The sequence below is a fragment of the Cydia splendana genome, chromosome Z, assembly GCF_910591565.1.
Source record: "Cydia splendana chromosome Z, ilCydSple1.2, whole genome shotgun sequence".
Taxonomy (NCBI): Eukaryota; Metazoa; Arthropoda; class Insecta; order Lepidoptera; family Tortricidae; genus Cydia; species Cydia splendana.
In genome coordinates, this window is record NC_085987.1 from 40786441 (window position 1) to 40812240 (window position 25800).

General features: G+C 34.7%; 1 protein-coding gene across 1 annotated transcript; it reads left to right on the top strand.

The window, feature by feature from the left end:
• The first annotated feature begins 644 nt into the window (after positions 1 to 644).
• LOC134804102 (testis-specific serine/threonine-protein kinase 6-like) lies at positions 645 to 23903 on the top strand. The gene is made up of 5 exons (XM_063777042.1): positions 645 to 912; positions 1283 to 1894; positions 2168 to 2327; positions 6684 to 6824; positions 23824 to 23903. Exons 1-5 carry the CDS (start codon positions 823 to 825, stop codon positions 23901 to 23903), a joined length of 1083 nt encoding a protein of 360 aa, XP_063633112.1. The 5' UTR covers positions 645 to 822.
• Positions 23904 to 25800: the final 1897 nt, after the last annotated feature.

The window sequence follows — 25800 nt, forward strand, 5'->3', positions numbered from 1 at the left end:
AGAATGACGTAATTTCTCGGCAGGCCTTTAGAGGGGTTGCACTTCTCGTAGCTCCAGCGCAGTTAAAAAATTAAACTAGTAAGGTTTTTTTATATTGCTGACCGGTTAAATCGCGATGCCCTGCCCTCTAAAAGTTAACAATAGGGAGTATTACTGCAATTTTCTGCCGCCAGAGTGCAGCACTAATTTGTTTAGTAAACCATAGAGTAATAACTTATATACATACTAGGCCTTAAACAGTTTTTTGACAAGCTTTCACTATGACATTGATGTATCAAGGCGGTTTGTTTACAGGTGGCTTACCGCGAAACGCGAAAATCGAAATTTCTTTATCTGCCTCTCTTTCGATCGAACAGGCAAGAGTGATAGAGAGGCAGAAACCGAACTTTCGATTGTCGTGTTTCACGGTAGGCCGTGTGATTGAGCCAGTGACGCCCTCTACTCTACGCAGAGTTTTGCGTAATATTCCCTATAAATAAAGAGAACACAGCTGGAACCTCTTTCGTTTACTGTGTCGGAGATTTATATCTATGCTTCTAAAGTAGATTTAATCTGTGATCTGTCTTAACGTGATGACGTGATCTGACGCCTAATGATTAGAGACAACAATGACAATAACCTCACAATGAGAATCATGATCATGACAATAGACCGAGTACCTAACACACAAACTTAATTATTTGCGTTAATGGGTAAAATGATTCATATCTACAGAAAATAGATATAAAATGAAAACGAATTCAAACTATAGTGTGTTATAACAATACATTCAAGTAGCATCATGTATCGAACACGTTCATTGCTCGTAGACATAATATATAAATGGATATCACGACGCCGTCGGACATAAAACTTCTAGAAGATAAAGGGTTTCAACTGGAGAAAGTGATAGGAGACGGATGCTACTCTAAAGTAGGTACGGCCTTCAGGCACCTACTGATGGCAGCGGCGCGAATCTGGAGTGCTTGACGCTGTTTACTTTGACGACATTTGATCTAATATAACGATACCGAATTACCTAGATATCGTGTGGGTGTAGAAGTAGGTATGCCCTTCCTTTGAGACTAATATGAGCCTCCCTGAGAGATGAATATCTGCTTTGCGTGAGGGGTTTAGAAGTCTTACAATAACGCCACCAACGCCATTAAAGCGAGCATTCTAGATTCGTACCAGAAATAAAAGTAGGTACACATTTTTCCCGCCGTTCCTATGATTTCCAAACAGTTCAACGTTAATCATATGTGACATTATCACAAGTCATGAAGTCTAATAACTCCCGTAGGTTTTCAAGGCGGTTCACATTGCACGAGGCAGCAAAACTCCAGTAACACTGGCCTGTAAAGTTATCGACACTTCAGCGGCGGCTCGAGATTACAAGACCAAATTTCTCCCGCGCGAGCTGGACATCCTCATCCGTGTCAACCACCCCCACATCATACCAGTCAATGGCATCTTCCAGCGACAAACAAAGTTCTTCATATTCATGCGATTAGGCGATAATGGTGATCTATACGACTTCGTGTCAAAAAATGGTCGCGTGCCAGAGAAACAGAGCAGATTGTGGACGAGACAGATCATATCCGCTATCAACTACATCCATACTCTGAACATCGCGCATAGAGACTTGAAATGTGAGAATATCCTGATTACTGGGAATTACAACGTGAAGTTAACAGACTTTGGTTTCGCGCGCACCGTGGTTAGGAGAGGCACTGAGATCCTGTCGGAGACGTACTGTGGCACGCTTTCGTACGCGGCTCCGGAGATACTTAAAGGCATTCCGTACTATCCTAAAATGTCTGATATGTGGTCTGTGGGTATTATTATCTACACCATGCTGAATCAGGCCCTGCCTTTTAAGGAGAACACTGTTAAAGAGTTATATGCGAAACAGGTATAAGCACAACATAATTTGATCTCTAGTCATAGTTTAGAGATAGGTACGCGTAGAGTAGCTGCATTTACATTAGTATCTGACATGAATTTGCAAGTAGCAAAAATTGGTAGCAAAGCATTCAAAAATACAATGTTTCCAGTTTACAAATACTACAAGTCTTTGAATACTGGGAGCTCTCGTGTAGCAGTAGCGTTGGCACGTCGACAAAATCCTCAGATCCTCATGTTTTATGTCGTGCATTGTCTTTTGACTATTCTAAAATGTTTAAAGGTTAAGAAGCAGTGGCGGTTTCGCTCATGCGTGGTGAACGAGTTGTCTCCAGAATGCAAGGACCAGGTGACGCAATTGATGGAGCCCGACGCCAACGCGCGGCCCACCGCTGCCAACGTATTCAGAGGGGCGTGGATCTCCATGGACCAGCGCGTCGCCAGTAAGATCTCGGGTTGACGCCGTACAGATACCAGTACCTAGTGCATAATTATTTTCCATCATATTTTCACGGAAGCGTACGAACGTGTCTTGCTATTTCAGTCAGTCTCGGTACAAAAAGTACTTAGGTTGACTGAAGTAGCACGACAAATACGAACGTTTCCGAGAAAGTACGATGGAAAACAATTATGCACTAGTAGAATAGAATAGAATAGAATATGTTTATTGCTCACATATTGATCTTACTCTACAAGTACAATAAGGTTACAACATGTTACCCTACAAGGGCATTGCAAATACACGTGCATATAAAATATGTATACACATAAGAAAGGTACACTATAATTTATCTATTTCTACGCCTATTAAATATAACAAAATTATTATTTTATTATCTTTGAATTATACTTATTTTCATTGAAAAACTCTTGCAGGGAGTAAAAACTGTGATCTATTAGGTAGGTTTTTAGCTTAGTAACAAATTTTGTGTATGTTTGCTCGTTAGTTATTTCTTTTGGAAGGTTATTATAAATTCTTATAGTCATTACGTGAGGGCTCTTGTTACTAATTTGTAAGTTACTTGATGGTATGGCTATTTTATCTTTATTTCTTATATTTATGGCACATGTGTGGCGGTCTGTTGCTTTTGTATATAAACTTGGATTCTTGCGGACAAATTTACTGGCTTCTAGAATATATAGACACGGTAAAGTTAAAATTTTTAAGTTTTTAAAGTGAGGTCTACAGGTTTCAAGGTTTTTAATATTTGTAAGAATTCTTATGCACCTTTTTTGCAGTATGAATAGTTGTAGTATGTCTGTGCTATTGCCCCACAAAATGATTCCATATTGGAGGCAGGTTTGGGTAAATGCATAGTATGCAGCAACGGCCGTTTTAAAATCTGTGCTTTTTTTAATATTTCTTAAGACATAGGTAAATCGAGAAAGTTTTGTACTATTTATATTATAAGATATTTTCGTCGATATTTATACCAAGAAGACTGCAATTACTAATTTGTTGGAAAGTATTATTCAGGTATGTGTAATTTATATCTATTGGGGATCTTTGATGGGGTCTAAACTGTATAAGGTTGGTTTTTTTAAGATTTAATAGTAAATTATGGTCATCAAACCACTTAACAATTACGTTTAGGATACTGTTCATTTTTTGGTTTACTTCCTCATTATTTTGACTTGAGAATACTATGGAAATATCATCGGCATATAAAAAACATTTGATATTGATGGAGTTTATTATCTTTGGCAGGTCGTTAATGTAAATCAAAAATAGGATACAACCTAGGACACTACCTTGCGGAATGGAGCATGTTATTTGTTTAGTTTCTGAATATATTTTCTCAACGGTTTTCCTTTTAATATCATAATGTTCTACTTCAACTAATTGGATTCTGTTCTTCAGATAGGACTTGAACCAGTTGTGGGCATCTCCACGTATCCCTATTCCGTATAATTTATTTAGTAAAATGTCGTGTTTGACACGATCATACGCTTTACTCATATCAAGCATTAGTCCAAAAGCAGAATGCTTACTGTCTATTATATTTATGACTTCCTGAATGAATTTGTAAACAGTGAGTACTGTACCTCTCTGCTTTCTAAAACCAAATTGGCTATCATCAAATATGCTATATTTTTCACAAAAGTCTGCTAAGCGTTTCACCATAATCGATTCAAAGATTTTAGAGAAAGTTGGCAACATTGCAATGGGGCGATATTGGTCTGGGTCGGTTGGGTTTTTTGTTTTAGGAATAGGTTTGATAACGGCTACTTTTAAAGCATTTGGAAATGTACCTGTTGTGAACGATTGGTTTATTAAAAATGTTAACGGAAGAATCAGCTCATTTGAACATATTTTCACTAGTGAGGGGGGTATTTCGTCAATTCCGTAACTGTGTTTGTTTTTTAAGTTCCTTATAGTCTTTTCAACTTCTATGTGGTTGGCCGGAGATAGAAACATCGTATTGTGTGTGGAGCTAAGAACTGGACGCCCGCTTGGTTGATTATTATTTGTATTCATTCCAACTGAAGAAAAGTACGTATTAAAAGAATTTGCTATCAATTGAGGTTGATCTGTCATTGTGTCGTTTATTTTAAGGGATATATTTTTCTTAGGTTTATTTTTTAAGTGAGGTTTTTTTGTCTGCTCTCCTATTATTTTCCATAGTGTTTTTATTTTGTTGTTCGAACTATTTATCCTTTTATTATTGTACATTTTCTTTGCTATAGTAACACTTTTCTTTAATATTTTTGTATAGGTTTCCAAATATTGAATTAATATAGGCTCAGCTGACTGGTCAACAAGGTTTTTTAATAATCGTTTATGTAGACAGGATTTTTTTATTCCAGGTGTTAACCACGCTCTTTTTGGGGTTGCTTTAGATTTCTTTCGTTTCTTAGGTATGCAGTAAATGAGTAACATTTTCAATATATTACTGAATTCGTTGAAATTTTCATTTATAGTATTTTGCGGAGATAGGATGGAAAACCAATTAATAGTTTGTAGTGCCGTTTTAAATAATTGTACATTTCTTTCTGAAAACGATCGTTTGTAGTATGTATGACTCTCGTGTTTTTTATTTATCTGTTCTTTCGCGACAGGCACTGTGACATTTACTCCCTTATGGTCTGAAAACCCAAAATCTTGGACATCTACGTTAAATCTATCGGAATCAAAATTAGTAAAAATAACATCTAGGCATTTTGCAGTATTTTTGGTGACTCTTGTAGGTTCTTTTACATGCTGTATAAAGTTAAAAGTTAATAATAAATTTATTAAGTTCTTAGATAATGTAGTTTTTTTGAGTATGTCTACATTTAAGTCCCCCCCTATTATAACATTTTTATTTTTATATTTTGTATGTACTAACTGCAAAAGTTGTTCAAGTTTTTCAAAAAATAAATCAGGGTTTCTATCACTATTTGGCCAGTAAATAACAATAATTATTAAATTTGACTTGCATAATTCTATGGCACAGGTTTCAAATACGTATTCTATGGAAATGTTGTTTATATCTATTAAATCTACATATTCGATATCTTCTCGTAGGAAGATACATACTCCTCCAGCTTCGTAATTAGACCGGCAAAAGTAACTTGACAAATTATATCCTTCTAAGTACAATAGGTCTATTTTAGGGGTAGTTATCCACGTCTCAGTTATACACAGGGCATGTAAATTAGGTTTTTCATCTATAAAGGCTTCAACTAAATGTAACTTATTATTAATACTACACATATTTTGGAAAATTATATCTAAATGACTAGGGTTAGGGACGAAAATTATTTGTACATGATGCCGAAGGAATCAAAGGTCTTGTACTAATACGGGCTGCGCTCGTGCTCGGGCTCGGGACTCGGCTCTGCGCGTTATCTTGCGTTAACGGTGTCTCGGGACGGGCTGCGCTCGTGCTCAAGACTCGGCTCTGTGCGGTATCTAGCGTCAACGGTGTCACGGGTTCTGGTCTCGCGGTTGATTGTTTCAGCTGAGTTTGATGCAACTGCTGGTGTACCGCTGTCAGTTCGGTAACGTCTCGTCCATTAATTATAAGTCTATTATTCCGTATTACAGCTTTCTTTCCGTTTTGCCTCGCTTCTTGGAGCCTTTTCCTTAATTCTTGTCTTAAATGTAGGCTTTCAGCATCTAGGAACTCTGAAATGTGCAGTCCTGTACTTTTTAAGTATCCCACATTGTCTAAAATCTGCTTTTTTATCCTTTTGCTCAATAACTCGATCACTAATGGCCTCCTGGAAGGTGCTCGTCCTATTCTATATAAATCGTCTATGTATCCGGTGAGGTCCATACCATAAAAGTCGTAAAATACATGTAGTACTCTATTTAGTAATTCCGGCTCTGCCTCGCGCCAGGTTTCACTCATGCCGTAGAGTACTATTTTTTTTGAGTTTTCTGTGTTATTTCTTGAGGTGATCTTACAAGCTTCTTCAGGTTGCATATTAGTGGTTGTATTTGTATGGTTCATACATATATATAGTATCTGTACTATCGAGGACACAGCTAATTTGACCATTGGCAAACCTTATTACAACGAGATAAAGTCTACCTAATTAACATTAGCCAGTCTAATCTGTTGCTGTAAGTAGGACGCTAGTACGGTGTAGAATCACGTTCTGTGGATATTTTGTAGCTTACCAATAGGTACGCAGCGTTTGGCATCAAAATTATTAGTAATTATTGGTAGGCACTTATTGTCAGTTTTCGTTTCACTTTTCGGGTTTTACTGTTTGGTAGGTATGTGATTTGGTAGCAAAGTCCTGGCTAGGCCATTACTTATGACAAATTTTATTTCTGTCTTTCGTTAACCTTGCCGCTTATCTTACAGAATTAACTCATCTGGAAGAAACTTTGCTTAAAAAAGCTGCCGCTTCCGAGAAGCGATTGAGGCTGGATGACGATAATACACCACGGACAATTGACTCGATAAACCTTGCCTCGGCTGGTCCAAATCCGAGGACTAAGCAAGGTAAGTGTTATACTTCGTATCACACATTTTAGCTATAGGTACCTATATTAAGCGCTTTGGAATGCTATATAATGGAATTCAGTATAAACACAATAAATAATAGTACTAGGTACAGAAGACTCACTCTCTAACAAAACGCGTCTATTAGGATCAGCACAGATATGGTCGCTAGGTGGCGACAGCGCCACGCGCGGCTTATGGCTTTCCCCAAAATTGGGGCGGAACGGATGTACTTTTAGCTACCTGTAGCAAAGCGACGAAATCGCGGAGTGAGCCACGCCTGGTACTAATCAGTCATTTTTAGGGTTCCGTATCCAAAGGGTAAAAACGGGACCCTATTGCTAAGACTCCACTGTCCGTCCGTCTGTCGGTCTGTCTCCAGGCTGTATCTCATGAACCGTGATAGCTGAAATTTTCATAGTCGATGTATTTCTGTTGCCACTATAGCGGCAGCAGAAATAGATTTGTCGTTATAACAACAAGTACTAAAAAGTACTAAAAACGGAATAAAATAAATATTTAAGTGGGGCTCCCATACAACAAACGTGATTTTTTTGCGTACCTAATGTTACGGATTACGGAACCCTTCGTGCGCGAGATCGACTCGCACATGGCCGGTTTTTTTTATTTATTGAATACGTGAAATTACTAGTCAATATACCCCCAACGAAAACGCCTGGCACTGTTAAATTAGAATTTAAATTCATAATTACTACCTAATACCTATGACATATCACATCAAACCCTCAACTCGTCTTGGCCTCCATTTTCTGACCTCCACCAATGAACAGCTGCTAGACGCCTGGATCCAGTAATAAGGATGGTAAGCTAAATGTCTAGAAATAAATGTCATATACATACTAAGATAAAGTGACCAAGGCCTCCAGTCCAGTGCCCCAGGCTGGAACCATAAGTGTTCTAAAGTGTCATTCTATATGGAACTTGCTAACTATGTAAAGTTGTAAACAAAAGCAGGCGTGGCTCACTCCGCGATTTCGTCTCTTTGCACAGGTACAGTCACCTGCAATAATTTGTTACACTTCGAAGGCCGCAAAAATATGTGACACGCTCTTATGGCTCTACATATAAGATCGTGTCAGATATTTTTGCGCCCTTCGTTGTGTAACATAATATTGCAGGTGACTGTACATCCGTTCCACACCAATTTTGGTGGCTAGCCATAAGCCGCGCGTGGCGCTGTCAGTAGAAACTATTCCCCGATTCTGGCCCCACCTCTCAGTGGTCACCGATCCCGACCCCAGGGCCGATCCATCGCCCCCGCTGAACCTAAAAAAAAAAAAAAAAAAAAAAAAAAAAAAAAAAAAAAAAAAAACAAATAGCCCCCCATTTGAATTGATTGCGCTAGGTCTCAGCAGTGCCCGGCGCCTCCTTCAGGTACTTACGAAATACGCTAATTAAACAATACACCTTGCTCACCACGGTAACAATAGGCTTATCGACCCTTTTCTATTGTTCGATCTCGACTCGGGCGCGTTATTGTGTTACCGAGTATACTACCTGGATGGACCCTTCACCCACCGACGTCTTCATTCATGCCTTCTTTATGTGTGTATTATACTGTAGGTGTTTGTGATAGGTATTAGCGATAGGTATTTGCAATAGGTATTACCGATAGGTATTTGCAAAAGGTACTTATTTGCGATTCATTATCTTATTATCTTACAACCTCTTGGAGCTATTTCGATTTATAAGGAATACAGTTCTAACCTAACCTAACCTAATTAGAATTTACACAAGTAATCCGTCGGTAGCCTAAACTAACCTAAACCTTCTTTTACCAAACCTAACTTGACCAAACCTAACTAAAATCAACCTAACTTCTCATTTCAAACTAACCTGCTTTCACCTAGTCTTCGTTCAAGTTATGTTTTAACCTAAATACCTAAACTTCTTACCTATCCAAACTAAAGCATCCTACATATCGTATACATACTTACCTATATTGTGCATATTGTATTGTGTTATTTTATTTAGTTTTACCTATTTCTAACTCATTATTTTTGTCTGCGATAAATGCAATTCTACCTAATGTAGCCTTTTTTATTCTTAAACTTAGTATGTAAGTATGTCTCATTATCTAATACTATATGTTTATTTTCACATACATTTTTATGTTCTTTGTAACACGATAGAAAGTAAACTCGTAGCTACTTGTTTCTTTGTATTATTAAAATAATAACTAGGCGTGTGAGGCATTTCTTGTGCACTTGTTTTCATTGTTATAACAGCTTAATTGCTTTATTGATAGACGTCTATTATATTTTATGCTGACAATGGATTATTATGTGGATATAATTTGGGTTTGAGTACAGGGAGCGTCTGTTTAGATGAACTTGTTGAGACATGTTACTTTGTATGATTTTAAAAAAATAACGAGACGTGTCAACTGGTTTCAACATGATTTAGTCTAATACGTCGGCATTTCTTGTGTGTTGGTATTCATTGTTATAACAGCATAATTGCTTTATTGGTAGACATCTATTATATTTTATACTGACAATGGATTTATTGTTTCCTATTATGCTTTTGAATTTGGGTTTTAGTAAAGAGAGCGTCTGTATTTGATGAACCTGTTGAGACATGATTTGAACGATACTGTATCCTGCTCACTATCACAGTATAAAAGCCGAAGAGAAATGGCTTTGAGTAAGTATTACTGTCGTGGCAGTCCTCTGTATCAGAGCTCCTTGTATCTACTGCAGTATATAGAAATATAGTGTTAATTCAACAGTGAAGTGTTTAAGTGTTTATAGAAAGACCCAACAATGGATGTAAGTATGTCTTTTATTACCGTAACTTACTTTGTTTTGTTTTCACTTGTGTTCTTTGTGTTTTAATTATCAAGATTGTAGACAGTGTGTAAATTATTGTTTTATATTGTTTCAGTTCACTGAAAATACTTTCAAGAACTATTACTACCCGGATGATAATAAAGACGAATCAAGCGATGAAGAGGGTACGCTTGGTCTCAAAGTTAAACAAGCCATCGCAAAGAAACGTTCAGGAAACAATATCGATAGCTTCTTTGAACGACCTAAAAAGCAGTCTAAAGTTGTGAAACGGTCTTCAAATGTGAGCAAAAGTTCACCAGACGGTGTTGCAAACTTGTCATCCGGACAAGACGACGGGGCCTATGCATCACATTTGATTAAAATCGAGATATATGATATGCATAAAATCAAAAACGTCCCACCCATGGAACACTGGAAGCATGCGGACTTCAGATTGAAATATTTTGCGTTGGAAGACGATTTGGAGCTACAAAATACGCGAAATATTATTTATAACATAACAAAGCAATTAGCTTCTAAGGACAGTAGTGTGAAATATTTTATAGATAATAAGAAACAGTGATAGTTATAATTATTAATGATAGTAGTAGCTTAATGATTGTGTTAACGTATTTCTCATTTTTTACCTCTCCTTAAGTACATTTTCCATGTAACAGATTTTTTTTTGTGTCGTCTCGTTTTTTAAGTAACAAAGAATGTTAAGAAATATTTTGTAAATAATAAAATTAAAAAAAAAAATGTGTGGTTTAAAAGGTCTTTGTATTATATGAAAAAATAAAAAATCTTATTCAAGTACACGTATTATTTTATTTCACAAAAAATGTTTTAAACATATTCCTTAATATAAGGTCATTACATACAGAATTATCAGAAAACAAACTTAGCATATCTGTCATAGTTTTTCCATGATATTTAAAATACAAATAAACTAGACAATATTCACCACAAACTGAAGTAAAATGGTTTTGAAGAGGTTTATTGTTATAAAACCACTGTCTGGTGTTTCTTTTTAAAAATAAGTTATGGTAACCTGAAGGTTTCCGTCCGAAGGAATCAAAATATTCTCCTATACCAGTAACATCAATGTGTATGGCAACCCAGTGGGAGCCTGGTTTCGTGTCAGGGTCCAAATTACTAACAATAAAGACAGGTAGATCGACCCAAATAGGTATTTTGTTAGCAGCAAAAACATTTGATTCAAAAAGTGGGTTTAATTTCTTCATACAAAATTGAATCTCATTAGTATCCATAATTACTTAATTAATAACAATTTATGTCTTGATGATGCTGCAAACAATGACTACAACAAAATAAAGTAAACGAAAGAAAACATTGTATTTATATAATTATGTTATTCAACTATTATAATCTACAGATACATCACGGTTTTTGTTTATTTCAATAATGTTGTCAAATTCTGCATACACGATACAATTAATGGTGCTAGTTAGAGCCGAATCAAAGCGTACTTCTATCCGAACACTTCCATGTCTAACAAGATTCCAGTGTGAAGTTGAACTAGCAGATAAATCAGGGGTTAAATCAAAACATAACAAACAATATCCTCCACCATAATCTGTTCTACTTATTCCATTACCTTCGTTGTGAAAATGAATACCAGTTCCAGAAAATAAGGTGTGATATGCCGCCGCTATTAAACCAGAACTAAATGACGGTTGTAATGTTTTAGAAGGAATTTCATGACCATCTACAAACAAACTAAATGAATTCATATTATAATTTTGAAAATTAAATGGATTCAAAGCTAAATTTCCATTAAAACCTGAATTTGATACAAATCCAATAATACAGCGTTTAGGAATTTGTCCGAGAAATATATTATCCAATGTTTTACCCTGGACCCCTGTTGGTATTGTGAGAACCTTAACTTCTGCTCTCGTAATGGGGTACTTCGCAGTCGTTGTTGCCAATACTTTTTGATGGGCTAACAAAACGCTAGGATTGATTTTTGTTCTTCTAACAATGAGACTAGCATCTGTTATTTGTACTTTAAGTTTTTTATCTTGATGACAAATTAAATTAAATGATTCTTTTGATCGGACTAACTTAATACGCAATTCAACACCATTTATCAAGAATTTCTCTTGGTTAAATATATCGCCATGCAAATGTCCAATCATTTCCACTTCCTTACTCTCTTTGATAAATTCTAGTCTTTTCTGAAATCCTTTGTTGTTGGCGTCAACGGTATCCATAAAACCTGGGGTATCCTCATACCATAACCCACAAGTAAGATGGGTTTTTTTGGCTGCCGGTCCATAGTTGAGAAGATTTTCCATATAAGCACGGTAAGCATATGTATTGTTTGGGGGTGATATGAGTTTTTGATTTAAATATACATCAAGTTGGTTGAAAAGGGAATGTAGCCAGTTATTGGTGGGTCCAACTCCGGCATCTGCTTTTAATTTTGTCCCATCTTGATTCAATACTTTAGCAGTAATATGTAACATTGTGTGTGATAGATCAATGTAGTCATCTCCTGATCCAGGTACTTGAAATTCAATGGGGCCATCATCACTTAAAGATGAAATTGGTTTGTAATGAATCCAATGTCCGCTTTCAATACTTGTTTGAGTTGATGGAAGGGCAAATATATCTAATTCAGATTTTGCACATTCACATGAATGACTGTGTAGAAATGACATTATTTAACTTGAAAATATATCGTTATTTTTATTATTATTTCTACTTCCTCTTCGTCGCGATGCTTTTCGAGTAATGAGTGGTTCTCTTCTTTTATTCGACATTTTATACCCAGATCCTGACATGAGAGAATCAATTTTTTCATCAGCCTTTCTTTTTAGGTTAGCGCTCGCTTCCTTAAATCGTGATCGAATGGAACTATCCATAGGACGAGAATTTACCATATCAGTTAACAAACCAACCCCTGCCCCTAAGGTTTCTTTTCCAATGGTTTTTAAACCGCTAGATAACAAAGGGAGCACTGATCTAAATAGTCCACCCAAAAAACTGCCTATACCATGTCCTCGTTGATATGGAACTCCCTTATAGACAATACCTATCCCAGAGCCGGCTTGGTGTGAATAATAATGTTCGTAAGGACAAGAGACTGACGATCTGTTGTAAATCATTTTACTCGTTGAAAGTGTAGCTTCACGCAAGAAGATCCAAATTGAAATGGTACTCTGACACCAGTCGTTGTTCTTATATCTATTTCAATGGTATCGAACTCTCTTCGTAAAACTGGTACATAATGAGCGGGTGAGAAGATGTGAGTTTTATAAGCTCCATAAATGAACTTAGTTGGATCTAAAGGTATTATTCTGAGTAATGAAGTAATAACATCTCCGACTACTTGTGGGTGTATTATATCAGTATAAACAAATATTTGAGATGGTAAACCTAAATATAAATTTGCAGGGCTTTTTCCTAATGTATTTTGTTTTAAATTTGTTTTCGGTTTAAAACCCAATTGCAGACTTAGTATCGGAGTTGTAATGATAGATGTTATTTCTTTATTTGTTGTTGCTATTCCAACCAGTTTTGTTAATCCATCATATCGAAATTTTACGTTATTTTTTAACTGTGGGTTTTCATTAAACGCTTGAAGAAAATGATCTATATTATCATATGTAGTGGCTGGTATATGAGTTTTTATATCTACTATTTTTGTAGTTTTATCGGTGGGTGATAACACCTTTTTCTTTAAATAAATGATGTTTTCGTGCTCTTGAACATTATACATGGAACAAGGATATTGAAATTCCACCAACCCAACTACCCATTCTCCATCCAATTTAATGGTCTTTGGTAATTTAGTTAAGAAATGTGCAGTCGTGTTATCCGTGTAGTAATCTGATGAACTGTTACTTAACAAAGTTAGATAAAAACTATTTTCACTCATATTTTCTTTAAGTTTGATTCAGGTATCCAAGAATTAAATTTATTAGGATAACCTTGCCACTTAACTAGTATTTCCTTTCTGCCAGCAACTCGACGCGAGCGTATTATTTTATCAATTTTATACTCGTTGGAGGGGAGGTAAGTTACCTTTTGTAATTCTTTAGAATAAAATGTACCAATGATGGGTTCACCTTCTAAATCCTTTATTGTATAAACAACTCGTGGCGATCTGTTAATAATCGAATCAATAATAAATATTTCATCACTCCAATTACTTTCATAACCTTTTTGAAACACATGCTTATATTTAGTGATTCTAACATGATCACCTACATTTAGTTTTTTAGTTTCTAATGAAATTTGCCTATCTTTTTTGCGATCATATAAATTACACCAAACAGTCATAATATTATTAGAGCTAACATCAACTGGGCGCATTTTAATGCTAGAATGATAGCTATGGTTGTAAGAATGTAGAAGATCTTGTAATATATTTGTGTAGTTATATGTATTCTTATGAGTGAAGTAACGCCACATTTTCATTTTAAGTGTTCTTTGAAACCTTTCTACTATACTTGCTTTAATGTCGGGGTTATTAGTGGTATAATAATTAATATTTTTGCTCTTAAAGTAATCTCTAACCGCCTTTGAAACAAATTCTGTACCTTTATCAGATTGGATGTGACGGGGAACAGAGTTGGCTTCAGTAAATATGCTTTCAAAACATTGTTTAACAGTTGCTGAATCCTTCTTCTTCATGGCTCTTGCAAAAGCATATTTACTGAACACATCAATAACACAAAGAATATATTTATACCCATCATTATATTGACTATAAGTACTCATATCACTTAAATCAGCTTGCCAAAGTTCATTAAAGTTCGAGAGAATGTATTTATTTCTAGTAAATCGTCTATGAATAGGTTTATGCAGCGTGTGCGTATCTTGAGATTGTAACCATTTTTTCACTTCCTCTTTGTTCATTTGACCTTTCATTTCCTTTGATAAATTATTTAAACTGCTATAGCCAGCTGGATTAGAGACGTCATAATAGATTCTGTTAATATCTAATAAGGAGTCCATCTTTCCCACTCTATTTTCTTTCCGGATCGCTTTTGCTCCCGTGTAGCAAGAGGCGTAGAAGTGTTATTATCTTTATCTGTTGAGGCTCTCGTCTTCACAGATGTGGAGGGGGTAAAGGGTTCAATCAAAGGAGTACCATTAATAAATGCTAAATTTGTAGGATTACCTATGCATGACCTAGGAACTTCGATATCTTTTAAAAGTAAAGCAAACACTTCCCATCCAATTGGCTTAGGACGTTTAAGACATCTAACGGTGTCGCTTACCAAATCAGTAATATTACTATTTTGAATGGTTTGGTTATTTATAACAACTTCACCAGTCTGTTTCCACCAAATTTTCGGTTTACTTGAAACAATGTAATCTAACAACGTTCGAGCTTTTTTTTCATAAGATTTAGGTAATATGTTTATAATTTTTGACGGACTAATTGGCATTAGTTCTTGATTTATTTCGCCAGGTGGTGTATTAAACGATGACGGTGTGGCTGCTTCAGTTACATTATCTGTAACTGACTCATTATTTTCAATCTCCTCCTTTTTGTTCACTTTTGTTTTTATAATATCATTACTTTCGTTGATGACTTGATCTACCCCCTCCATCACGATGGGTATTCTAAACGGTTTTCGATCTGTTTCAATAAAATGTAGAAATCTTTGTAATGCTTGAGAATATAACGTCCACTTTTCGCGATCATTCATTTTACTTTTAAGGATTTTTTGCATCTCTCCATCTAGCCGAGATGAGGAATTTTCGGGTGGACTCTCATTCCTTTTCAGCCTTTCAATAAAATCTAATTCAACTAATAACATTTTTTTTGTGTTTTCCATTTTGTTTATGATAAAGAGTTCACTAAAGCACTTAAAACTGCACCTAAAATAATAGGTAGAAATGCACCTCCTTTTTGAACTATAACAGTTTTTCTTATTTTATGTTTCCCTTTCGAAACTAATTTTCTTAAAATATCTTTATATTTTTTTAGTTTCGTCTTTTCTTTTTTTTCTAATGGAATTTTCCCATTTAGGACGTTATAAATGCACTCACAAATAATGTTGATCTCTTCATCGTCACAAGATTTAAGTAATGCAGTACGATATTTGGGTTTAAGCAACTGCAATGCTTCAAGTAAATGTTTATATGTGTTTACTCTTGCATGCATCATGTAGAACTGACTAAAATATGGTGATTTTTATCATATTTAAACCCCTTTTTAGGTACATACACTGTGCAATGCCCATCAAACGGAAATATTTTTGTTTTAAAACGGCATATGTCATTTGTATTTTGTTTCAGGTCAATCATGAGGTAACCATGAGCCTCCTTTGTAGCATCTTTGTAGGCTTCGTCCACAAACTTTGAGTTTTCTGGGTAAACTTGTCGTGACAGGTAGCGTATTTGAGTTTTATCCCTGGGATTTTTAAAAAATACAATGTAGCTTGTATTCAATGAAATATCACGTTGACCTCTACCTTGATGAAATACGTTTTGTGTAATATAAAAAACACTTAAGTTTCTATGATGACTACCTTTCGTAAAAATGTCAACGATTCGTCCATCTGATTCTCTCATCAAATCATCTATAATAAGAAGTTTAGGTTTCTTCCCATCAAACATTGAAAAATCTGGTATTCCTTGACTATAATTTACATTTTCCAGATTGTAGAGAGGTTGCATTTCATCATAACACCAAATAATTTCATCAAATTCAACATTACATATCTCTTTGGAGTTATTCAAAAAGTTTGTAACAAATTGCGTTTTACCACACCCACTAGGACCTGCGACAATGGTGGTGAAAGGATGATAAAAGTGAATCATTATTAAATATCGTAATCTATGTGTATGTGTGTATGTGTGTGGGTGAGTGTTGATATGTTAACGGATGGACTTTAAATGGTTATATTCAGAAAGATGATTACTATTTAAACAACTCAGATATACTAGACAAAAAATCAAAACAAAATGATTACGTAAATTTTTTTTTATTATTTATGATCACACTTTTAACATTATTTTTTTTGTTTCATATTTACAAAAATACCTTAAAAGATACAATAAAATAAAATTCATACATTTTTTTACATGTTTACAAGTAATACCTTAAAAAATATACAATGTACAAACAATAATTTGGAATTCGAATGTTCTGTGTGATTATATTACAACTTTGAAACTTTTTCATTATTGCGGTATTTTATAATGACCCCACGCTAGAGTGTCAGAAGAGTTTTCTAATAAGTACCGTTTTGTATCTTCATGCGATAATGATATTTTATTTATTTTTTGAGTGAATATTATATGTTTTATAGACTTAAATCTTAGCATTTGAGCGCGTTGCAAATTTTTATTAAATAAACACGTTTTGTAATTGTCAAGAGTAAATTTTTTTGTAACACATTTATTGACTCCTTTGGCTTTTGATAAAACACCGTATTTTTCGGTTTTCTCATCATTCTCGTCATATTTTTCAACATCTAAGGTATACATTTTAGATCTCAGACCTACAAACTCTTTTAAAATTCTACCATTATTTTCATCTTTGAAAAACCCTAATCGCTTTTTATTAATTAACGGCAAATCATATTTATTGTTAGGAGGATAGTCAGATGTATCAAAATATAAATTAAGATCTGATTTTATATCTGCGTAATAATTTTCCGTGAAAATTTGATATACTAAGCTATCAGTATCTGTATAAAGAAGCTTAAGATTGTCTGGATATTTGGTTTTCATGTAGCTGTAGTGAAAGTCATACATCAAAGTTTTCGATATATCTAATACGCAAAATCCCAGATAAATCGGTTTATTATAAAATATTTTAGTTTTATTCAATTGAACGGCCACTAAATTCTCAGAGAATATGGATAAACTATGGAACTCAGGTTTCGCTATCAAAGATTGAACCCCCTGCGTTTTTCCTCGATTTTCCCAGTGATTTAATAATTTGACATTTACGCGTTTTGCAACATTTTCCATGGTTTTACCGAACACTGAATTATTCATTAGTTTAAAGAAATCTTTTTCAAAATCGGATGATGCCTGTGATCGCATGTGGGTGTTCAAATCTATGTAACTTTTTAACCACATAGACTGCTGAAATTTAAGAATGCGATGGATTTTACTCAATTTCAAACCATTCTTCAAACACTGTTTTAGATTTCTATAATGAATGACATAATTCGTTTTTTTATTTAAATTAGGAATTAATTTTTTTTCTTTGGAATTACCCAAACAAACGTTTTCAGGACAAAATGGCAAATCTGAATGAGAGTCATGCAACTCGTTAGGGTATTCGAGATCAACTTCTAAAATTAAACCATGATCAGCGTCATCAGATATATTAAAGTCAGTATCTGTATTTACCCATTCAAATTTACCGGTAGGAAGACATTGAGACATAGCCCACCCGTAAAGGTTATTTGCATCAAAGTACATAAGAAATGACGATGGGATATTTTGATTATAATCTTCCAAAAAAATATTATTAGCCTTCGCGTATCTATTACTACATTGTGATATGCCACCTCGAATATTTTTTGATATAAAAGCTATTTTATCGATATCAGTTAGGAGTTCTAGTTTTATTTTTGTAGTTCTTAACATTGCATCCCAACTTAATCCCGGAGCAGTATAATAATGAGCGGGGTCTAATCCATACGTCTTAAGACAAAGGTTTCTAAATTTTTCAAATATATCAGTTAGTAATAGAACATCAGTTTTTAAATATAAATCAGAATAATCACCCATATTTTTGCATTGAAAATGAGACCAAACATCTTTTGCGTGATCATAATCCTCTTCTGAGATGTGACTATCAGACAAGGAACTAAAGAAATCATCTTTAGAGGGAAGAGCTGTTAAGTTTAAAGAATCGTATGATGACATGTGTTCATAGGGATAGACACCCTTTCGTAATAAGCGTTTAAAATTCTCCTCGCATGAAAAATTCAATTTTAATTCATGAAATTGTTCAGGCAACAAGTTTTTTGCCAATTTGTCAAGACTACTGGACATAAATTTAAGTGAATCGACAAATCTCAATTTAATTGTGCGATTATTTATTTGTAAGCTCTTAGAAAATGAAATGTATTTCTCTTTGTTCTCTGGAATCAGTTCAATGTCGCCTTCCGCCAAACCAAGCCCATGCACTATAAAATGACTATCATAGTTACACAAATTATGGAAAAATACAGGTACAAAATTAGGTGCCCTGTATTTTTCAGAACAAAATGTATGTGCCACTCCTTCATAAAGACCAGTATGGTAATTATAGGAAATGACTGAATCCTCGTTTAAATTTTTATCACAAATATAACATGTACTACTCTGAGCAATATGCACATTATTTGCATTAGATAAAGGCAATGGAGTTTTTACAAAAGTATTTCTCCTACAAATGGCCTTTAAGTCTTGTTCCATATACTTCATAAATTCCTGGGTGCAATTTTTGCCTTTATATGTTCTGTACACTGACAATTTATCATTATAAGAACATTTAATGTAGTATCCAAAACTATATACCTCATGTTTTTGTACATTTGTTGTTGAGGATGTAGTAGGATTAATTGTACCTGTTTGAATCGGGTTTAGAAAGGCCTCGAAATCAGCATAAATAACAAAAGGTACCCTTAATTTACGTTCATAATTATCGAAAGTAAGTATATTGGAGGAAACGTTTTCATTGAACCAGTTTTTCTTTTTATCCTGTTCTGAAGGTAAATGTGTACAAACATGGAAACAATCGTTTCTTTGATGATTCATTAAATTGTTGCGAGTTGTAAAGTTCGACAAACAACCATCACAAATATGTGCAGCATGCTGTGTATTTGATAATTGTTTAGATACTAACCTAGATAAATTTTTGATATAGCAATAATGCCCCTTACTGTCTTTGGATATGTACAATAAATTCAAGTGGGTAGCTTTTTTGCACTTTGTTAAGTGTAATGGGCCTACTACGTCATGTTTTTTACTTTTCGAATTGTATTCAAGACCAAAAACGTTTATACTTATATCATTCATTTTTTCAAATTTTTGAATATCTCCAACCTTAAGTGGGAAAGTTAAATTTCTAAAATTTAATTTATTTTTATGCGCTATATACGATTTCGCAGTGTTTGAACGATGACTTGTAGGTGGATACAAGCCTGACAATACAGCCCATCTAAAACATTCATGATCATTATTTTTTACATTAATAACTGCTTTTCTGTTCTGAATATCACGTGGTAATTCGATATAGGAAGAACCACGCAATGGATTAAATTTGTTTACATTGACATCTAGATAGTTAAATTTTACTAAACTCCATCCACTGTCTTTTCTCTCAAAGTTAAATAATTTTGTTAATATATCTTTAACAACTGACTCGAAAATATCATCTTTGTCGCTGCTAACATCAACTACATTGTTACATAATTGGAAATCAAATGTATTATTTACTTGTTTGCTCTCTTGAGTAAAATCCGCATTCAAAATAAAGTTTACTTTTAAAGCATGGTGATCAGTGAGGGAACGATCCAATAATGCAAAGATTTTCTCTTTATTTCCTAGTAAAATGGATTCGGGAGTAAATGGTTGGTGAACATTTTCATTTAATAGTATTCTGTAAGTGGCCACCCTATTCTTAAAAGCATTTTCAATTAACTGAACATTAACCCATTCAATGTCAGCCCTTAAAACATTATTTTTGTGAAGATTACTATTTAAATGATTTTTAAAATATCTTTTAGAAACAAACTTATTACACACAGAACATTCAATTTCATGATTATTATTTGTACTCACAATGACATCGGGAACTGGTTCGGATGATGTTGAAGCTACAGGTTCAGCAGCTGCTGAACGGTTTTTCTTCACCAAGAATTCTTCGGTCTCCAAAACTGCAGCTGTCCTTTTTACTCCCCGTCCTATTTGAGAAGATCTATAACAATACATAATAAACATAAATATCTTAATGTCAGATAAAATAAAAATAATTACTAAAACGGTTGGTTGTATATACTAACGTAAGTCTTTTCGACACTGCTGGCAATAGGCCCGCATCATCAAAACTCCATCAATCACATCTGATGACTGAGTATTCCCCTTGGATTTTTTGATATGCCCATCACATGGTGTATAATACGGTATAATATCAGAATCTTCCAGTAACGAGTGAGGTAATTTGTTTGATATATACCACATTCTTATATTTCTATGAAAATATGCTAAAATAAATTCTTTACTTAATTCCTCAATCTTATTACGAGGCAAAGTGAGACCAATATGATAGTAAGTAAACACCATTATGGAAAAGGATATCACAGTACAAGCACGGCACCAAAACACTGAATGATATGAACTCGAGATACCCCGCTTATATAGCCAGCACTCTCCCACCCCACGTTTATCCTAACAATAAGTTCTGGTCACAACAAGTTAGGAGGAACCCATCCTTTGTTAAACAGGTACTGGTTAAGAGTTATAAACATGTATGAACAGGAATACTTTTACTTACGCCTCTCGATGTAGTTGGCTCACAAGACGGGCAGCCTCGCATAGATCTTCATTTTCTTCTATTTCTTCACAGAGTCTGATAAGTTCAAGATCGTAGACATCACAACTCAAAGAGTCCATTATGAAATGAGAAATCATACAGTGCTTTCTTTCATTTAAATAGTTGACTACAGGTATAAGATTTCTAAGAGTGGGGACTGTAATCTTTACAAATGAGAAGTATTAAATTAAAACTTGTTGTAATGTGATACAATAAAAATAATCTGTTACATGGAAAATGTACTTAAGGAGAGGTAAAAAATGAGAAATACGTTAACACAATCATTAAGCTACTACTATCATTAATAATTATAACTATCACTGTTTCTTATTATCTATAAAATATTTCACACTACTGTCCTTAGAAGCTAATTGCTTTGTTATGTTATAAATAATATTTCGCGTATTTTGTAGCTCCAAATCGTCTTCCAACGCAAAATATTTCAATCTGAAGTCCGCATGCTTCCAGTGTTCCATGGGTGGGACGTTTTTGATTTTATGCATATCATATATCTCGATTTTAATCAAATGTGATGCATAGGCCCCGTCGTCTTGTCCGGATGACAAGTTTGCAACACCGTCTGGTGAACTTTTGCTCACATTTGAAGACCGTTTCACAACTTTAGACTGCTTTTTAGGTCGTTCAAAGAAGCTATCGATATTGTTTCCTGAACGTTTCTTTGCGATGGCTTGTTTAACTTTGAGACCAAGCGTACCCTCTTCATCGCTTGATTCGTCTTTATTATCATCCGGGTAGTAATAGTTCTTGAAAGTATTTTCAGTGAACTGAAACAATATAAAACAATAATTTACACACTGTCTACAATCTTGATAATTAAAACACAAAGAACACAAGTGAAAACAAAACAAAGTAAGTTACGGTAATAAAAGACATACTTACATCCATTGTTGGGTCTTTCTATAAACACTTAAACACTTCACTGTTGAATTAACACTATATTTCTATATACTGCAGTAGATACAAGGAGCTCTGATACAGAGGACTGCCACGACAGTAATACTTACTCAAAGCCATTTCTCTTCGGCTTTTATACTGTGATAGTGAGCAGGATACAGTATCGTTCAAATCATGTCTCAACAGGTTCATCAAATACAGACGCTCTCTTTACTAAAACCCAAATTCAAAAGCATAATAGGAAACAATAAATCCATTGTCAGTATAAAATATAATAGATGTCTACCAATAAAGCAATTATGCTGTTATAACAATGAATACCAACACACAAGAAATGCCGACGTATTAGACTAAATCATGTTGAAACCAGTTGACACGTCTCGTTATTTTTTTAAAATCATACAAAGTAACATGTCTCAACAAGTTCATCTAAACAGACGCTCCCTGTACTCAAACCCAAATTATATCCACATAATAATCCATTGTCAGCATAAAATATAATAGACGTCTATCAATAAAGCAATTAAGCTGTTATAACAATGAAAACAAGTGCACAAGAAATGCCTCACACGCCTAGTTATTATTTTAATAATACAAAGAAACAAGTAGCTACGAGTTTACTTTCTATCGTGTTACAAAGAACATAAAAATGTATGTGAAAATAAACATATAGTATTAGATAATGAGACATACTTACATACTAAGTTTAAGAATAAAAAAGGCTACATTAGGTAGAATTGCATTTATCGCAGACAAAAATAATGAGTTAGAAATAGGTAAAACTAAATAAAATAACACAATACAATATGCACAATATAGGTAAGTATGTATACGATATGTAGGATGCTTTAGTTTGGATAGGTAAGAAGTTTAGGTATTTAGGTTAAAACATAACTTGAACGAAGACTAGGTGAAAGCAGGTTAGTTTGAAATGAGAAGTTAGGTTGATTTTAGTTAGGTTTGGTCAAGTTAGGTTTGGTAAAAGAAGGTTTAGGTTAGTTTAGGCTACCGACGGATTACTTGTGTAAATTCTAATTAGGTTAGGTTAGGTTAGAACTGTATTCCTTATAAATCGAAATAGCTCCAAGAGGTTGTAAGATAATAAGATAATGAATCGCAAATAAGTACCTTTTGCAAATACCTATCGGTAATACCTATTGCAAATACCTATCGCTAATACCTATCACAAACACCTACAGTATAATACACACATAAAGAAGGCATGAATGAAGACGTCGGTGGGTGAAGGGTCCATCCAGGTAGTATACTCGGTAACACAATAACGCGCCCGAGTCGAGATCGAACAATAGAAAAGGGTCGATAAGCCTATTGTTACCGTGGTGAGCAAGGTGTATTGTTTAATTAGCGTATTTCGTAAGTACCTGAAGGAGGCGCCGGGCACTGCTGAGACCTAGCGCAATCAATTCAAATGGGGGGCTATTTGTTTTTTTTTTTTTTTTTTTTTTTTTTTTTTTTTTTTTTTTTTAGGTTCAGCGGGGGCGATGGATCGGCCCTGGGGTCAGGATCGGTGACCACTGAGAGGTGGGGCCAGAATCGGGGAATAGTTTCTACTGCTGTCGCCACCTAGCGGCCATATCTGACCTGATCGTAACAGACGCGTTTTGTTAGAGAGTGAGTTTTCTGTACCAAGTACTATTATTTATTCTGTGATAATGTCTATTAGTTTTGTTGCTCTTGAAATCGTTAAATTTTCCGGGGCTAGATCAAATTATTTTGTTATAATATGTAATTTATTTTTCTACAGGATTAAATACATTGAAAAGCACCACTACGGTAGCATCACTGAAAGAAACATCAGTACCGCATTTCACCGATTTTCGATAGGTAAATAATTAAAGGCTTCACTCATGGCGAAGATACTAATATATCTATCTATCTAATACCTTTTAACGATTAATTCTTGTTTATTTATTTATATTATATATATTTCGGGGATCTCGGAAACGGCTCTAACGATTTCGATGAAATTTGCTACATGGGGGTTTTCGGGGGCGATAAATCGATCTAGCTAGGTCTTAGCTCTTGGGGAAATGCGCATTTTTGATTTTTTTTATATTTACCGAACAAAGCTCGGTCTCCCAGATGTTTAGTTATTTATGATACAAATGCGAAAAATAGGAAATTCCTAATCGCACGTGTATCGTACGTTTTACAGTACATATGGCCCTTTAAATTTCGTAGTTATGTAATGTGCTTATTATAGCACCGGTGTCGTAATGTAGCATCAGATACTGTAAAATATTATATAGTACGGTAACTCGCCAGTAACTGGCCACCCTAAACTAAAAATTAATTCTATTCACCTGTAAACAGAATTCATCTTAGTATAAGGTGGCTAGTTATTGTACCTTATACTAAAATTATAATAAAATATACATTTTTAGTTTAGGGTGGTCAGTTATTGCCCGGTGGCCAGTTACTGGCGATTTACCCTATCATGGCCGTTTGTGATGATTCATACAAACTGTATATTACTGTGAGCGATATTTTATGTTAAGGTCAATACGGATAAGTGTGGCTTAGGGAGTAGGGACAAGTGTGGCTGGCCTTCACATTGGGGCTTAGATATATTGATTAGTGTTTATTGCGAGTCATACATTTACCACTAAAGGCAAGTAGGTAGCTAACGTATGAACTCTCAATAAACACTGATACAATGTCTAAGCCCCATGGTATAATAATATACTCCGCCTGGTACTCCATTCCGAGATTCGCGTATGACCTAACTGACACGCGCCTACGTCATCATGCTGTTTACAGGTTCTCAAACTTTGAAATGTGGGAGAATTTTAACCAACGGTGAAAATTATTTTAACGGCATTAATTTTAAGTTATTCATGTAGAAACATAGTAAAATAAAACAAATCGAATGTATTAAATTAAACTTTATTTATCTATACAAGACAAACGTTTAAAAAACTAATTCACAGGTACACATTAATTACCAAGCTTACGACGTAAAAGTTTGGAAAACACTGCGACTGCTGACACTGAGCGAGAAGGAAATAACAATTAACACGCGTTCGACAAGGATGACGGTCAGGGCATGAAGTTATGTAGATCCGAATTGTCAAATGTGCACAGCGCTATCCTGTGTTGCCAGTAGTATAAACAGAATTACCCGAAAGTCTGAAATTTCTTTCGTGAATCGGAAGATATTGCTAACGAGTAATTAAAAATGACGTGTTATTGTAAAATTTAAGCTAAAATACATATAAATGAAAATTATAAAGAAATATTTTAACTTATTAACCATAGGTATAATGTACCCATGTAACATGTTATGTTGAAATAAAGTGGCAATGTTATTGTGACGTAGGCGCGTGTCACTCTGGGAATGGAAGACCATGTTTTATTAGACCATGTCTAAGCCCCAATGTGAAGGCCAGCCATTTATTGCGAGTTCATATGTTAGCTCTAATAGCATTTTCTTGTAGGGATTTTGTTGGGCCTTTGTTTACGTATTAGTTGGGCAACCGTTATATTTGGCCGTACGATTTGCCGGAGGGCCCTCGACAAAGGCCCTCCCGAAGATTCCCAACAGATGGCCATAAGAGTAATTTTTTCGTTGGGCCTATTTAAATATATCATACAATTATTCAACGGTGGTGGTTTTGGTTGGGCCGTGGTTGGGCCTATACACATTTGTTTGATGGTTGGTTAATTGTTACATTTGGCCGTACGATTTGCTGGAGGGCCCTCGACAAAGGCCCTCCCGAAG